The sequence below is a fragment of the Bos javanicus genome, chromosome 2 (genome assembly GCF_032452875.1).
Source record: "Bos javanicus breed banteng chromosome 2, ARS-OSU_banteng_1.0, whole genome shotgun sequence".
Taxonomy (NCBI): Eukaryota; Metazoa; Chordata; class Mammalia; order Artiodactyla; family Bovidae; genus Bos; species Bos javanicus.
The window spans coordinates 85,454,641-85,471,760 of NC_083869.1; the positions used below are offsets into that span (position 1 = coordinate 85,454,641).

At 38.6% G+C, this 17,120-nt stretch overlaps 1 protein-coding gene across 2 annotated transcripts in view; it reads right to left on the minus strand.

The window, feature by feature from the left end:
- GTF3C3 (general transcription factor IIIC subunit 3) overlaps positions 1-12,426 on the minus strand; it is a 31,901-nt gene extending 19,475 nt beyond the window's left edge. Inside the window, exons 1-9 of one of the 2 annotated variants that reach the window (XR_009741185.1) lie at positions 12,158-12,426; positions 11,047-11,158; positions 6,330-6,523; positions 5,697-5,820; positions 4,330-4,521; positions 3,655-3,820; positions 2,551-2,698; positions 1,936-2,008; positions 917-1,020 (exon numbers count right to left, since the gene is read on the minus strand). Coding sequence is in view for 1 of the 2 variants with exons in the window: in XM_061440853.1 (XP_061296837.1) it covers positions 917-1,020; positions 1,936-2,008; positions 2,551-2,698; positions 3,655-3,820; positions 4,330-4,521; positions 5,697-5,820; positions 6,330-6,523; positions 11,047-11,158; positions 12,158-12,259 (1,215 nt within the window). In the remaining variant the exon portion in view is untranslated. The remainder of the gene's footprint in view (positions 1-916; positions 1,021-1,935; positions 2,009-2,550; positions 2,699-3,654; positions 3,821-4,329; positions 4,522-5,696; positions 5,821-6,329; positions 6,524-11,046; positions 11,159-12,157) is intronic. The other variant, XM_061440853.1, reaches the window with a different exon arrangement.
- Positions 12,427-17,120: the final 4,694 nt, after the last annotated feature.

Here is a 17,120-nt window from a genome sequence, read left to right on the forward strand (position 1 = left end):
AGTCTGAAGTCAAGCATTCATTACAAATAAACACGTCTACTTGTATTTCTCTTTTTAACATATACACCAGTTATCTGAGGTGAATCTAAAAGGAGCAAGGCTTAATAAAAACAGCTTTACATGATCTCTTAAATCATTCCTGTGTCTCTATTATAAAGAATTCATACTGCCATCATTCACTCACTCAACACATTACTTCTGAAGATGTATTATAAGGCAGGCATTGCAGGAGCTAAGACAACACTGATCTGCTGTGCTCTCCCTCAAGCAAGTCAAGCAAGCCCGTGTCGCAGGGCCTCTGTGTTTGCTGTTTCCCCAGAAAGCCATTCCCTCTGTTACCTGCTTGGCCTACTTTTTCACTTCCTTCATGTCATTACTCAAATGTTACTTTCAGGGGAGGCTTTTCTTCACCAATTTAATAAAAGTGCGACTCCTCCCACCCCCAATATTTCCTATTCTTCTCTGATTTTTCTCCAGAGCACTTATCACCAACTAGCATACTATGTTTTATGTATTTATTATCTAATCCCATTAAATCAAAAGATCCATGAGAACAGGGATTTGAGTATTTTATTCAACACTTTATCCTAAAGTAGATATCGAGTATTTTTTTATTTAATAAAATAGTCTGAAGTCAGCAAAAGAGAACAACTGTCAGAAACTGCCAACTGTCTAAAAGGCCCAATCTCACATTCTGATCTCTGGATTATTCTCAAGAAAAACAAATCATTATAAGCCCAGTTCCAAACACTTAGCTTTTAAAAGACATTCACACAAAAATAATATGATGCTTACTGTGACTTCTGGTTATTAAAAAATGTGAAATCTAGGGTCAACTTATAATTTCCTATATCTAAAGAAAAACATTATAGATTTGATCTAAAGTATCTCAAGTGCAAGTCTTAATGCTACTTACATTAAGTGGTTCAAGAATGTTGAGATGTACAAGGCAGACCATCAGCTTCACTGTGATGTCTATTGGCACACCATCAGGTATAGCACAGATAACGTTGTCACCGCCTGTGCATTAAACAAACAAAAAGTTCCTAATAATCTTGGAAAGTGGAGCAAATGAAGCAAACTGTACCTTCTATGTAAGACCTCATTTACTTTACTCAAAGCAAATGATTCTACAGCCAGTTCTAAGTTTGGCAAACTCTGGTTCTAGGCTCTTAAAATTTCCTTCGGTCTGTCTTTTGATTAGCAATTATCCTTCCTATTTTCCTAATACTTTATCCACTTGCCAAAAATCTACATAAACTCCCACACCTTCTATCAAAACCACAAAAAACTAGACAACAAAAGTGACAAATAAGGATATACGAACTTTCTTTTTTTTTTTCACTTTATTTTTATTTATTTATTTTTTAAAATTTTATTTTTAAACTTTACAACATTGTAATAGTTTTGCCAAACATCGAAACATCTTTTTCTTCTTGAATCCAAGAGCCTCTTTTTAGTCTTCACTACAAAAGAGACTGAGAAAAGGATGATCTAATACTGTGCTTACGTTTAAAGCAGAATTTTAAGTGAATGCTTAAGTTTGAAACAGAATTTTTTCAATCTGTAATAAGTTTGAAAAAAATTAGTAAAGAGCATTTTAAGCCCTTTTTAAAAAGTAAATTGCTTTAGTTTGAAAGGTTTCTGATAAGCTGCTCCATAATTCATTCTTTTTTCATGTAACACTATCAAGGCCCTGTGTCAATGACAAATGCCAAGTTCAAACAGATGTACTGAGGGGGGGAAAAAAGGACTAAAATCAAGTTAAAAAAAAAAATTACCTGTGAGTGAATACTCACAAGAAAAAGATATGCAATCTCTGTTAGGAAAAAACGCTTCTTGGGAAAACTTGCTATGAAAACACTACTAATTTCAAAATACCACGTTATGAACAAAAGGATTATGCACTTTCTCCTATGCAGAGGAAACTACAACCTTTATTCTCTTCCGAAGTGCCTTCTTCTGTAGTTCTTTTTTCCAGCACAATTCCAGAAAAATCTGTAATTACCTAAAAGTATTGGGGGGGGCGGGGGGGCGGAGCAGGAAATAATACATAGGTATATATGAAAAACTTTTTCACAATGCAAAGATTTGTACAGTTAATTCAAATAATCCTTAAAAGATATAATGAACTATAAAAAGCAATAGTATGTCTCTTTAAGAAGCCAATGTGATACATTAACATTTTTATATCATATTAACTAATGCTTCACTAAAAATACATAATTTCTCTATAGCAAACCAATCTAATTTTCCCAAAAGATTAAGAACTGAATCCTAACCATTAGTCTGCTGCTGAGTCTTGCTATGCTGAAGTACAGGCATACCTAGCATCTCTGATAACAGCAACAGCTTTTATCATATGGTAACTACATTTTATATTTCATACAGGATTATTACAGAACTTAAGTGTGTCCATACAAACTTTAAATGTATAGTTTAAAATAAATAATATAACTTAAATGAGGAATTGTCAATTTGTAAGAATTTCTAAAACAAAAAAAAAGTGCATGTTCAAAACCTAACAGAGAAACACATAAATGTTCCTACCTCCAAAGCTCTGTCATATTGTTTATTAGAAATGTACAGTTCAGCTGCAATGTTAACATCTTCCATGGAGACTAGGCCCTGGTGTTTTGAGAGAGCTTCTTCGATTATGTTAATAGCTGAAGTAACATCATTGGCTTCATAGTAACTCCTAAAATATTAATGGCAAAAATTGATCAGTGTTTACTAATTCAGATCATAAAACTCATTTTCCTACACAGGCCCTCTATTAACTATGAATCTCATTTTCTTAAAATTTGGGAGGAGAAAACTCTTCTTTAAAATCATAATCAGAGATGATCCAGAGAAAAATGTGTACTGTCAGTATAACCGTGTCATAACATCAAGCATCTCACTCTCCCAAAGCTACCTCGTATCATTCTAGCTCACTCCCTTTGTAACTCAATGCCAATAACTTTTCTACCTCAATGGGATCTATAAAACATTGATCCTGCCACTTTTTACTGTGGCTGCACCATTCCGGTCCTCACTTTTCTCCTTCTCTGTCATCCAATATTAAAATTACTCCCTTGTGCATCCCAATTCTCCTGCACTTCTCTCCCTTTATCAAGGTCATCTGATAAAACTCCAACTCTGATTAATCCAAATATGCCTGCCCCACCAGCTGCCCATGCTACTAAACTCTAAATTAATGACTAATGTTGGTAGCATGTGCCAACCTAAAGAAAAGTTTTCATCTTAAAAAGTCATTCTAGTACAGGCTCAAGATAAAATGACCGTAGATCTCAGAGCATAAATATTTCACTAGCACATTTGCAATAACTTAGTATTACTGTATACGTACATAATTTATAAAAACCTGGGAATCTAGTCATCCTTCAGAACATGTTCCATTTTTAAATTTCTGGGCACATGAAAGATAATCAAACATATAATACAATTTTTTCTAAACAATCACACAATCGACTTGGAAATAAAGTACTGGGGGAAAAAAAACCTCTGTATTTAAGCACAATATTAAAATACAGGAAGCAAAACACTTTCCTGAACCTCAATAAAAAGTATATTCATTTCAAATATATCTTTTGATTTCAAAAACAAGATGATTAATAAGAACATTTATGTATATTTCAACTTGAAACTTACTTTGCCATATCTCTAGTCAACTGCATAAATCGTTCTCCATCAGATGGAGACAAAAGATTTAAAATACGCCTATAACCATCCATTGCCATTTTGTGATCTCCCATCTGTTCATAAAGGCTTGATCGCTCCCAAAGGTAACGGACATTAGTAGGTTCATATTTAAGTGCTAAAAAGAAAATAAGGAATATAAATTATAGATTTACTATAAAAGGGGGCTCATGGTAGGGTGTGACCCATCTTTTCAGAAAATCTATTAAAACACTCTAAGCTAATTTGCCAATGGAACCAATTGGTTTATTCCAGACTAAATCTACCTTCACAGGAATGCTAGACTAGGTTTGACCAAATAGAAGCCTAAAATCTCCCTATTAACCTCCATTTGGTCACTGAAGTCTAATATTAACTCTCAAGAAACAGCTTGGAACCAACACTGATCTTGGTGGGAAAATGAAGGTCTTGTCTTCAAACAACGGTTTTACTGTATTAGCTCAAAATATAAACAAATTTGCTGATAAATGTGAAAATATAGGGAGCCCAAATACTTACCTCTGGTATAACAGAATACAAGGAATAAATGTATTTCAATGAACAGCACCCCAGAATAGTAAGTACACTGATCATAAAATCTATTATATAACATTTTATCAAACAAAGCAAGAAAAACATTTTTATTACCTTTTGTGTAGCAAAAAATAGCCTGCTTAATATTGTCTTGTTCCAGGGACATTTCTGCCAATCTAACCCATTCTTCAGTGTCACTGGGATTTAAATGTGCAGCGATCAATTCAAACTGCAATGATTTCTCCATGTCACCTTGGTCCTCATATATCATAGCAAGAGTGGAAAATGGCTCATAAGCTAAAGGAGCTATAATGCATAGAACAAAAAAACAAATTTCATTGGCTGAGGGAAGACACTTATGCTAATATTAATTTCATGTTTCAAACTATGGTTCCTTTAATATTTATGCTTTTTAAAATAATTTGAACAGAATTATACAAACAGTATATTTGCTTTAGTGTATTTTCATATACTCTTTAGGATTTAAAAACTATTCTTTTCTCTAAGCAAAGTGTAATTTCATGAAAAACCCTACTCTCTACCACGTCCCCCTCATGAAAAGTCCCCTTTGATAAGGCTAAACATGGCTCATTAATTCAGCAAGTTCATCCCAGTGAGCATCAGCCACATCAGTGGGGTTAAATCATCATGATCCAGCTTCCACACTGAGGAGTATGGGATTAATGGAGAGAAGATATCTAACTAGTACCTAAACCCAGATCATCAAAGTGAAAAGTTAATCCACATTTCTGAAATAATGTTTATGAATTAAGGTTCTAAGAACATGAGGGATTAAAATCAAAGGTAACTGTCAAAATAAACAATTATAAACTAATAAAGGAACAGATAATACTGAAAAGGACCCTAGACTAAATGAAAGGAAATGCCAAAATATGTAAAAGATAAATTGAAAGTTCACTGTAGTAGACTGCTCAAGCCACTATGCAGGGCATCACTTGGCAACACACCAGGAAAACAAAATAATAAATGCAAGTGATTAGTCAAAAAGTGACTTCTAAAGATATCTTTCAATATGCCTGAGCTTTGCAGTTTAATGAAAAGATGATAAGTATATATTGTCTTTTATCAAAAAGTAGATTAAAATAATCTAACAGTGTCTGATTTGGAAAATGGTAGAAAAAGAATACTCCTCAAAAGTGGCTTTAAAGTAATGTGTTTGCCATATTTTAAAAAGATATATTATAAACATATAAAACTCCTAAAATGAAATGCTAAAAAACAAATTTTTTTAAAAGCCTGTTAAGAGTTCAATATATATTAATGATATTTCATTGAATCATACTCCGTGATTATCATTTTCTTGGCAATGATTCCTATTTAATGGGTAGTTATATCACTGTTATTACAATCACCTCCAAGCTCCTGAATATATTTTCCAAATAGCAGAGTGAAGTACTCCTCCCTTTGTTTTAAAAGTCAGACTATTAACATGCTATTGTCAATAATCCCCACATTAAAACCTTGTCTTATGATTTCCATGCACATCAATATTGCCTCTTCACGTTCTCCTCGAGCAAAGCGAATGTTGGCTTCACCCATGAGACCTCTCAGAGCTCTGGGAAGTTTACTCCGAGGTCTTTTCTCCTACAAAACAAAAATGACATTTAGACTCAAACAGAAAACAAACCCAACCCAACAAAACTTTCCTATAGTAGCAAGTTCAAAGTACAATAAAGTATTTAAACAAAGCAAAAATCAAACTGGTCAGGCATTACTAAATTACTAATTAGACCAAATGTAGAACTGGATGTTGCAAAATGGATTTATATGCCAGGAGATTTATGATGCAATCTACTGAAGATTCTCCTTTCAAATTTATCTATTCAGAATAAATTTGGTTAAAGAAAAATCAAGATACAATATAAACCTTTTAACAGCAAAATTATAGTAAAATTTGACATTTGTAATAATTAAGGTTTAACATTTAAAAGTCTCTAAAAATGAAACATAAGAGATTAGTAACAGCAATCTCACAGTATTTCCTTTCTTAGAGTTGAATTCTTTCAGTATAAATGTATAAAGACTTTTTTTTTCCATTTCTGTGTCACATTTTTACATTCTGTTTATAAATACCAAAACAAGAAACACTTTACTTTCATCATTTTCTTGGTTTCACGATTGAGAACCATCTCCAATACAAACACATCGCCAGCAGTGGGTTGCTCAGGCGTTTCTTCCTCCTCCTCTTCCTCCTCTTCTTCTTCTTCCTCCTCCTCATCTTCATTCTCTCCAAGCATGGAAGCAAAGACCTTGTGAACTGACTTACTGACTCCATCTGATGTTTCACCTAAAGAAAAAGACATTGAGGTAGGAAACAAAAGCTTTAGCATACTCAGCACTTGAAAGAAAAACAAACGGTATAAATTTCTACCCCAGCATTACCAAACTTGAAAGTAAAAGACAAATGAACATTCCCAAAAACAATCCAAAGAAAGCTGTCACAAGGCCATGTATTTTACTCTGTAGAAACTGCTGACTCATCCTTTAGGCCTTATCCAGACATACAGGCAAAATTAAGTGGGAAATCAGAAACACACAGAATAATAGTTAAAAGCAGAGAGGAAAAAAAAAATTAAGGAATTTCAGGACACAGACCTACGAACTAACTAACCTAAGACCTAAGAACAAGTCTGGTGGTACATAACCAGGGCATATAGCACAGGGGTTTAAGGTGAGGCCTCTAGAGTCAAGCTGTCTGGTTTCAAACTTTACCACTATCTATTGCCAGCTGTTTTACCTTGGGCAAATTACCGAAGCTCTCTGTACCTGAGTTTGCTCATTTGTAAAAGGGGTCAATGGCTGGATGGCATCACTGACTCGATGGACGTGAGTCTGAGTGAACTCCAGGAGTTGGTGATGGACAGGGAGGCCTGGCGTGCGGCGATTCATGGGGTCGCAAAGAGTCGGACACGACTGAGTGACTGATCTGATCTGATCTGATCTGAACGTCTGCCTTACAGGGTTACTCGGAGTCTTCAAATATATATACTGAGAAAAATGCCCAGCATACAGTAAGAGCTTAATAAACACTTATTATTAAAACAGCATTTTTATTTCAGGAACAAAATAACATATTTCCTCTGTATCTGAGGAGATCACTACAGTAAAATGATTTCTCTAAGTTTATAATGATTATCTTGAATAAAGAAAAGTTTAGAAGCCAATTTGTTGTTAAAGCAGAGATGTGGCATATTTTAGAAAAGCTACAACAAAACAGTTAAAATAAATGTACATAAATATATTTATTAAAAAATCCTAAAGCTTATTCACTTATGTAAAATAACCTCAAATCCCAAAGATGCTAGACAAATAAGACAGTCAGTATATTTAAGGGAGAATGAAAAAAAACCCACATGTTTTGAGGAACAAATATTATAGTAATAATTACTATGACATCATAATGATCATCTTCAAGAATTCTAAACACCCAAAATAAAGTTGTAAAACAAATCAATAAAATTTATTACAGTAACACAAAAAAAGTGAAAAGTCATACAATCATCTTGATACAGAGAAGCTTTTTTGGCCATGCTGCATGGCTTGCAGGATCTTAGTTCCCCAACCAGGGATGAAACTCAGGCCTTGGCAGTGAAAGCACTGAATTCTAACCACTTAACTGCCAGCGAACTCCCCCAGAGAAGCATTTGATAAAATCCGACACCTATTCCTAATAAAAATTTTTAGTCAACAGAAATGTAAGAGAATACCTTTAACTTGATAAAAAAAATACCTACAAAAAAGGTTCCACATGACGGGAGCCGGCGAGAGACATTCCACTCGTGACAAAGGTCATGAGGAAGGAGGCTCGGCATACGCAAAGGCGGGATCGAGCCTCGGGAGTCCCCCCGGATATTCTCGAGCATCTACCCCCAAAAAACCAGAGTCTGCCTACTTTATTGCTTTGTGCTCTCACCTCTGACTTTACTGGGGGCTGTCCCCTACCACCATCTCGCTCTCTCTGACAAAGAGTTAACTTACAGCTCCAATTAATAAAGTTCCTGGGCAATTAGGAGTGTTTAAATCCAAACCCCTCAGATGGCTCTCTAACTCGCCTGACAAGTTTACCCGGACTCCTACAGCTATGCATACGATTGTTTACAGTCTCCCAGCCTCGAGAGGCACAGGAAGCTTAAGATATTCAAATAGCTTAGAGCCTCTCAGAGAGTTAGAAACGGTCAGAATAAAACCAGTAAAAGATTTCATTGATGAGCCAATGCTTGCTGCCAGGTTTTCACATCCCCTGAATTGTACCCTTAAATGTGTATTAATTAATATAGTTGGTATATAGAAAAAATAAGTAGTGGCCTTGGTGTTAGTAACTTTAGACCCTTAAGGTAATAAATGCTTTCCTTTGTTGTAAACCCATTACACATCCGCCCTATAGGAATGCAATTTTATCTTCGGAAGATGGCGCCAAACCTTAAAATAACTACTCTTAGAGAAAATAAGTCTTACGGTTGATAAGTCTTTGTCGGGAGCCATAAAATGTTAATAGGCCTTCTGGCCAGAAGATCATGTAAATCACCTAAACCATTTGTATACGATAAATTTGCAGGAAAGAAACCCTGGTTTTTGATAAGGATCAAAAACTGCTGACTTTGCATCCCCTATTATCCTCTATGTGTAACTTAGGGTATAAAAGCCCCTGTTGAAAATAAAGCTATGGGCCTTGCTCACCAACCCTTGGTCTCCCCATGTCATTCTTTTCACATTCTGGCTGAAGTCTCCATCTGGAGCACGGATATCCTCTGTGACCATTTATTTGCCTGGGCTTCTAAGACCCACTCGAGAAGGTGTCTAAGGTGGGGCACTTTCCGCTATTCGAGAGGGTGCCTGTGGCCTCCGTGGTCAGAGCTAACCTGGTGTCACGGGTTATATTGATTTTCCACGTAAACCAAGCTACTCAGCCTCTTTTCTCCATTGAATTTTCCTACTGAGCTATCCTCATTCTATTACTCTTTATATCTCTAATTAATATTTGAATAGTCGCCTAGGCCATCTCTCCTTCGAATACCCTGGATCAGCCGGGGCTGGACCTTGGCACCACAAACACAGTTAATGGCTAATTATCCAAAGACACTGGCAATAAGACAAGTATGCCTACTATCACCATTCCTTTCAAGATTTTACTGGAGTCAATGTAATAAGGGAAGAAAAATAAAGGCATAAAGATTAACAGAGAAATAAAATTGTCATTCACAGATTACATGATGATACATAGAATATCCAAAAGAATCTATGCACAAAACCTGTCAGAATTTATGAATTTAGCAAGGTTCCTGAACACAAGGTCAGTATACGAAATACGTTCCTAGGAAACTGGGAGCTTAATATCTTAAAGTGACTGTATTATTTGAGCTGAGTCTAGTATGCCTGACTACTCATGGTAAGCAGAAAGCAGTGATTCAAGTAACCACCTTTTCCGGCCACCTCTTAGTATTTTGGCCTGGAGAATCCCATGGACAGAAGAGCCTGGTGGGCTACAGTCCCCGGGGTCACAAAGAGTCGGACATGTCTTAGCGACTGACTCTCACTTTCACTGGCGGAAAACTGGCAAGCACCCCATGGTGCCTGCTACTAACAGCTGCACCTCAAAGACAACGTTATGATGGAAGAGCAGCTCTTACTCTGAGCAGATAAGGAAGGACTCACAGATTTTAGAACACCTTCAGCCTGCTTTTTCACTCCACTTGCCTAGCAAAGAATCTATAATCCTAATTTTCTCTCCTCTTTGCCCTTTCTTCCCTACTTGGTCCAAGGAGACAGACAAAACTTGTTCATTTTCTGTTTACCCGACTAGTGTTTTCTCTGTGTAAAGTCTTACTTGTTTGGAAGAAAAACAATCAGCCTCCATTTCTACCCCCTAGGGCCAGAAAGTTTAGCTTAGGTCTCAATTAGACCTTATACGTGAAAATGATAGTTGCTCAGTCGTGTCCAACTCTTTGTGACTCCATGGACTATGGCCCGCCAGGCTCCTCTGTCCATGGAATTCTCCAGGCAAGAATACAGGAGTGGGTAGCCATTCCCTTCTCCAGGGGATCTTCCCGACCCAGGGATAGAACCTAGGTCTCCTGCACAGCCTCCATTTCTACCCAGTAAGGCAAGAAAGTTTAATTTAGTTCTCAATTAGACCCTATGCCCAAAGTTAAATTCTAATTGATAGTTCCACACCCCAGATTACTTGATATGAATGACTGGATATCACAAACTATCATTAGTATTCTGATCAATCACCAGAAATTAGTAATTTGCTTACTAATTCATCACTTAGGCTCTCATAAGTTTAATTGGTCTGGGTGCAGTAACCAAATTTAGTATCTGGTCATGCGGAGCTGAGGACTGAATCCTGGAATGAGGTAACACACCAAGATATCTATGCTGTGTGTAAGGTCCCATGTGGACAGCCAACTGGCTTCCACTCTGACATTTCTATCTTACCTCTCATAATTAAAGAAGCGATTTGGAAGCCCTTTGTATAGAATTATAATTCATTACAATTTGGGGGAGTATAGCCTAGAATAATTAGCAACCACATGAGAGGGTCAATTTAAAAAACCGTGACCCCAAAAGGCTCCCCAACACTGATGCAGATTTGAAACCCTTCTTCACAAACATAGCCCACTAACCAGCACCATAATCAACAATTCAACAAATACATATTGAGCACCTAATTATATACCAAGTACTATGTTCCTAAAAAGCCAGGTATCAACAACAGAATACCACAGCAATTAAAAAAAATAACAATAACACTTTCACTAAATTATTAGATACCCTTAACATTTAATGCAGGCAGTGATCTTAACATACCTTCATTGGCATCTTTGCCCTGAGATTTGGTAGAGTTTATTCCTGATGATGATGGAACTTCAGAGTCATTTGGATTTTCTTCAACTGATGACTTTCCTTTTTCCTGAAGACTCTGGGATTGAAAATTAATTAATGACTCCAAAATCCAATGCACGTTTAGCTCTTTCCAGCTGAGAAGAGAACATCTGCCTCATTTTCTATTTCTATAAAACTTGAGCTCTGAACACATACACAGTATGTGAAATCTAAATTTGAATATTGTCAAAGCATCTCATTGTACTTGGGTCTCATTCTTCAGTCTGAATCAGTCATTCGTAAAAAATAATTTTAAAAACCTTGATAATTTCATTAATCTACACATTGCAGTCTTTCTTTTTTCAGCCTTGCTTTTTAAATGAAAAGAGATGGGGCACTATTGGTTGCACGATTTAGGAAAGAATCCAACAGCTAACCTCAAAAGGTGCAATTACTTTTATTTTCCCTCCAACATCAAGTGAAGAGACATGAAAAAGTCATGTATTTCCTCATTTACCAGAGAAGTTTTTGTTATCAGACAAAAAAAAAAAAAAAAAAGATAATCCTGTGGAGGGTTACATCACACCATTGGGAGACTCCTCAAAAATGGGAGCTGAAACCGCTCCGTCGGGAAATGGACACTGAGGCCTCAAGAAGAGAGGTGAGTTGCGCATTCAAAGTCACAAAAATAACAGCGGCAAAGCTAGGACTTGAACCAGATACAAACTGACTCTACTGTTTTGAACTCTACTGCCCACACCCCACCTCCATCTCCACCCCATTTAATCTACCAGCGTTAAGCTACTCTCAAGCAAAAAAAAAAAAAAAAGTACTATTTGACAACAGTAAAAAGAGAAAGAAGTGGTTCCCACCGAGACAAAAGCTTTCTGGTGAGTGAAATGTTTTAAAGAGGAGGTTAGCACAGGGGTAATGTGAGAACCGGAGTTTCGGTAAAAAAAAAAAAAGGGGGGGGGGGAGAAACTGCTAGAGGTACGCGGCCCGCCCCATAAGGGTGAATTTAGTCGGGTCCTTCACATCTCTTAAGTGTATTAAGGCGACAAGACAGTGAGAGCATCCAGGCCTATCATCTCCTCACTTTCTTCTCGCGGGTTTTTCTCTCCTCTCTTCTCCTTTCGAACTCCTCAAAGGAAATCTTCCCTTCCAGATAGTCGATGAGCTCCGGGCTGAACCCCGACATGCTTGCGGGGTTCTGCTACGCAGTCTCAGGAACGACAGAGAAACGGAAGAGCAGAGGCTCCCAGACGCTAACCCTGCACCGAGCCGCTAAAAGCAAGGACCCAAAGTCCTTCTGGGAAACTGGCTCGGCCTGCGCCGAAGCCGCCGCGCTCAGGTTCCGCAGGAGCCTCTAATCCAGGCTTCTTCCGGGAGGCGTGGGTATGAGCGCGGGAGCAGGCGGGATCTGATCTGGACCCTCCCAGCTTCCAGGACTCGAAGCTTGCAACTGGGCTCAAGCCTCTGGTTTAAGCTTGTTAAGGAGTTGGGGAATGTGCTTGAAGAAAATGTTCCTTTGTCTACAATATTTCCCTCAAAAATATTTGTTTTTTAATTTGATCTTTGGTTGTTCAGTGGTTCATTCGTGTCCAACTCTTTGTGACCCCATGGACTGCAGCACGCCAGAGTTCCCTGTCCTTCACTATCTCCTGAGTTTGCTCAAACTCATGTCCATAGAGTCGCTGATACCATCCAGCCATCTCATCCTCTGTCGCCCCCTCTCCCTCCTCCCCTCAATCTTTCCCAGCATCAGGGTCTTTTTTAATGAGTCGGTTCTTCGCATCAGGTGGCCAAAGTATCAGCTTCAGCATCAGTCCTTCCAATGAATACTCAGGACTGATTTCCTTTTATGATTCACTGGTTTGATCTCCTCGCAGTTCAAGAGATTCTCATTGTCTTCTCAAACACCACAGTTCAAAAGCATCAATTCTTCAGTGCTCAGCTTTCTTTTTAGTCCAACTCTCACATCCATACATGACTACTGGAAAAACCATAGCTTTGACTATATGGACCTTTGTCAGCAAAGTGATGTCTTTGCTTTTTAATACCCTGTCTAGATTTGTCATAGCTTTTCTACCAAGAAGCAAGCGTCTTTTAATTAGTAGCAGAGCCAGGATTTGAAGCCTGGTCTATCTGACTCCAAATCCCATACTTGGAATTAATACACTGTCTCTCCCTGAGGCTTCCCTGGTGGCTCAGCGTAAAGAATATGCCTGCCAATTTAAGCCCTGGGTCGGGAAGATCTGCTGGAGAAGGAAATGCCAGCCCACTCCAGTATTATTGGCTGGGAAATCCCATGGACAGAGGATCCTGGTGCACTGCAATCCATGGGGTCACAAAGAGTCGGACACGACTTAGGGACTAAACAACTGCCTCTCCTCAGTGGAACTCTACGTCAACCTACACACTCCTATGCTTTATATTTTACACTGAATTATAACTTTCTCTAGTGTCCTATTCTAGAGACACTTGCTGTCAACATCTTGAGAACAGCACTACCTGATACATCTTAATGAACTTTCCTCTCTAGGCTAGTAATCTGTGCTTAAATCACATTGATGAACTCAACTGGATGGAACTGAAAGTGCCTTTGGAATGGGCAAGGGAGTAGAAGTATGGAATGCAGCTCAATATGAAGCTGAGGGTAGGGACAAGTTACAGGGAGCCTAACACCTGACTTGGCCACTAGTGCCTCTTTATGACAATCCAGATGCAGAAAAGCCACAGTTTGATGGCAGAATGAGGACCAGGACCAGCAAGAGGGGAACTCCCAGATGAGAGAAAAATATCTCACAGCTAGAAGTCATTCCTTTCTCATGATAAAGGATCCCCAGGGCCCTATCTGGGTATAAAATATGGGAAGCTAGCAAGGTAACTCACAGAAATTCCTAACAGGTAAATTCCCCCCTGAGTTTCTCCAGGCATCCAGGAAACTGCACTTGAGAGGAAGTCAAGAGTCTCTAGTCCTAAGTCTCCTAGGGAAAAGAAGGAAATCAACGGGAGAAGAACTGGTCACCTGGTAACGAGAATGTTCTCCCGAGACCCAGATGGCCTGTGTGCTCAGTCACTCAGTTGTGTCTAGCACTTTGTGACCCCATGGATTGTAGCCTGCCAGGCTCCTCTGTCCATGGAATTTTATTTTGTTATTGGATGCCTGGAATATGGGAGTAACAATTGTGAAGATATAGATTCACGTTGTGGAGAACTGGACAGGGAGCAAGGGGGTGACAGTTTTTCTGCTATGGAACACCTTGATGACCCTTATTTTATAGGTCAGAATGTATTATAGCAACATGTCTTGAAATTGTAATCTTTCTGCTTTTCCTTTCTCTACTTCCTTGTAAGTAATGTGTCCACTGGTGAGTCAGAGGCATCCACTTTACCTTGAGATGAAGTGGAATTGTTACAGCAGTAATGAAAATAGCAAGAAGAAACTTTTCAGACTTTCTGACTCATTTCTGAGAATCAAAATGAAATATCTGAGGAAAGGATAACACTGGATTTATACCATGACCAGAGCATGAAGAGTACACAGGGAGGTCGCGACTCCCCTTTCTCAAGTAGAGGAGTCAAGATGGGGTATAACGCTTTTAGGGAGGCAGTTTTTCCACGGTTGTCTTTTCTGCAAAAGCTTGTCCCTGCTTTCACTCTGGGCTATCTTTTCAAGGATGTCTGGAGAACAAATAGCCTTGAAAGACAGAAATATTGTCTCCCTCTGGGGCAGAGGACAGATTTGTTTCCTGACCAGTATAATAAAGATGTTTCCCTCTGGGACAAAGGTTGGGAATGTTTGGGCATGTAGCCCCCTTAAAAGAGTGAGGATTTCCTAAGTTTGGGGTTCCTTGGCTGTGGCACAAATCAACTCATGCCCACTAAACACCTGGACCCACCCCGCCATGGCCTCCATGATACTTTAGGGACAAGGGGAACCAATGCGAATGTAAAACTCAAGCTGCCTCCTGAGCCATGAATAACAAAATCTGTTGCCTCAGATCCAGGGATCTCAGGGTCCACCAAGATTTGTGAAATTGTAGCAGCTACTGTGTAGCTTGCAAATTGGACAAAATCTTGCACCCTTAATAGTTCTTGACCACACTAGACCTGGGACAGGGGCCAACAGGCCATGTCCTGGGGACAGGGAATGGGATGCTCATCAAAAAGGAGCAGAGTCAGTGTTGAGAGGCTGTCAAGGACCTAAGAAAGAAGGACTACAGACCCCTTGGAAGCCTAGATCACCTGCAGAACACTTAGTATTTTCATTGCAGGAAACACTAGTCTTCTGCTGATGACAAAATCAGTGAACAAAATCACTTCCCCAGTGACCTTCTAGAAACAAAACTAGGGAGGTTTTTGTTGTCAAAATAATGGGGGAGGGGAATCACTAGTATGCCACTATATATTGTCTGGGGACCAGGTGTGCTAAATGGTCACCATGAAGACTTGTCCTTCCCCAAATGACAATCCCATCACTGTTGAGAAACTCTAGTCTAGTGGAGTGTAGGCCTCCCATCGACAGCTACCTGCCAGTTGTGGGGAATTTTTCAGCAGAAGGATGCATGCTGCTTCTCTGAGACTTTGCAAGCTCACAGCTGAAAGTCCCCTGTGGATGCTCTTCCTTTTCAAAGACCTTGAAACTGATAAAGCATTCCTTTTTTGGAGGTCTTGACAACCAGAGCAGGAGTGGTGAAAGGAAAAGGGAAAGCCAGTCCCTTTGGTATTTGAGTGGAACTAGACAGTGGTGAAGGATCCCCACCACTCTATCATTTATCTGAATAGGCTCTATTTTTATGAGGAATAATATCAATAATTATTTACATCCTTTAAATGGTTAAACAAAAAATCTTGGCATTAACTAGAAGCAGCTTCCATTACTGTGTGACTAATAGCAAAATATCACACATTTAGTTGAATTCAACAAGTATTTTTTGAGTGCTTGCTACATGCAAGGCATTGTAGTAGGTGCTGGAGAAATAAAAAAAGGCTTAGATATGATCTTGGCTCACAAATATCTCACAACTCTCCAGGGAAAACAGACACGTATATGACTACTTACATAGAACATACTGAACCAGATATATAACCTGTTCTTGCATATTTTATTATTCATATTCAATCATCCACCAAAAAAGCCACATAAAACTACTTTGGGATGTACAGACTAGTGTCATTAGGATTACAATGTTTGCTTCTGGCACGATGTATGGTTTTTGTTTTTGTTTTTGCAGAAATCAGAGAAAATGATACAGCCCTTCATAAAGAAAAGTAGCTGTTACAAATAAGAATATGAGAATCAGACCAATTCAGCCTGAGTTGGGGAGGGCTGGTGGAAGAAGAGCACTGGTTATGAAAGAAGGGAAATCTGCCTGTATCTACCCTCTCTTCCTATGGTTGTAGGTTCCTAAGATATCTGCTGTGGGGTTTCCCTTGTAGCTCAGTTGGTAAAGAATCTACCTGCAATTTAGGAGATCTGGGTTTGATCCCTGGGTTGGGAAGATCCCCTGGAGAAGGAAATGGCAACCGACTCCAGTACTCTTGCTTGGAGAATCACATGGACAAAGAAGCCTGGCAGGCTACAGTCCATGGGGTTGCAAGTCAGACATGACTTAAGAGACTAAACCAGGATATCTGCTATAGCACAATATAGCCACCTCTGAACATCATGGCAGAGAACATCTCCCAGAGGCCTGAGCAACTCCTAAAATCCCATGTTTCTTTGTCTTCCATTTCAACTTAATTGTGGATATTCATTACTTACTCTCTCTTGACATGAAACTAAGACTGTGGGGTCTTTTAATAGAAATGTATATTCTTTGTAGGAAAAAGATACATTTTAAACCCAAATTCCTGTTACAGATAATTAACTAAAGTAAAAATGATCAATGTCCCTTTCAAATAAAAACACTGATGATAAAAAAGAAACATAGAACACAGCTGAAAGGAATTTCCTTTGACTTTATGGTGTTTTTGTAACCCTTGCAAATATATGCAGTGCTATATTGATATCTATGATTATTGAGTGGGGAAAAAACCATGCACATAAGTCACAT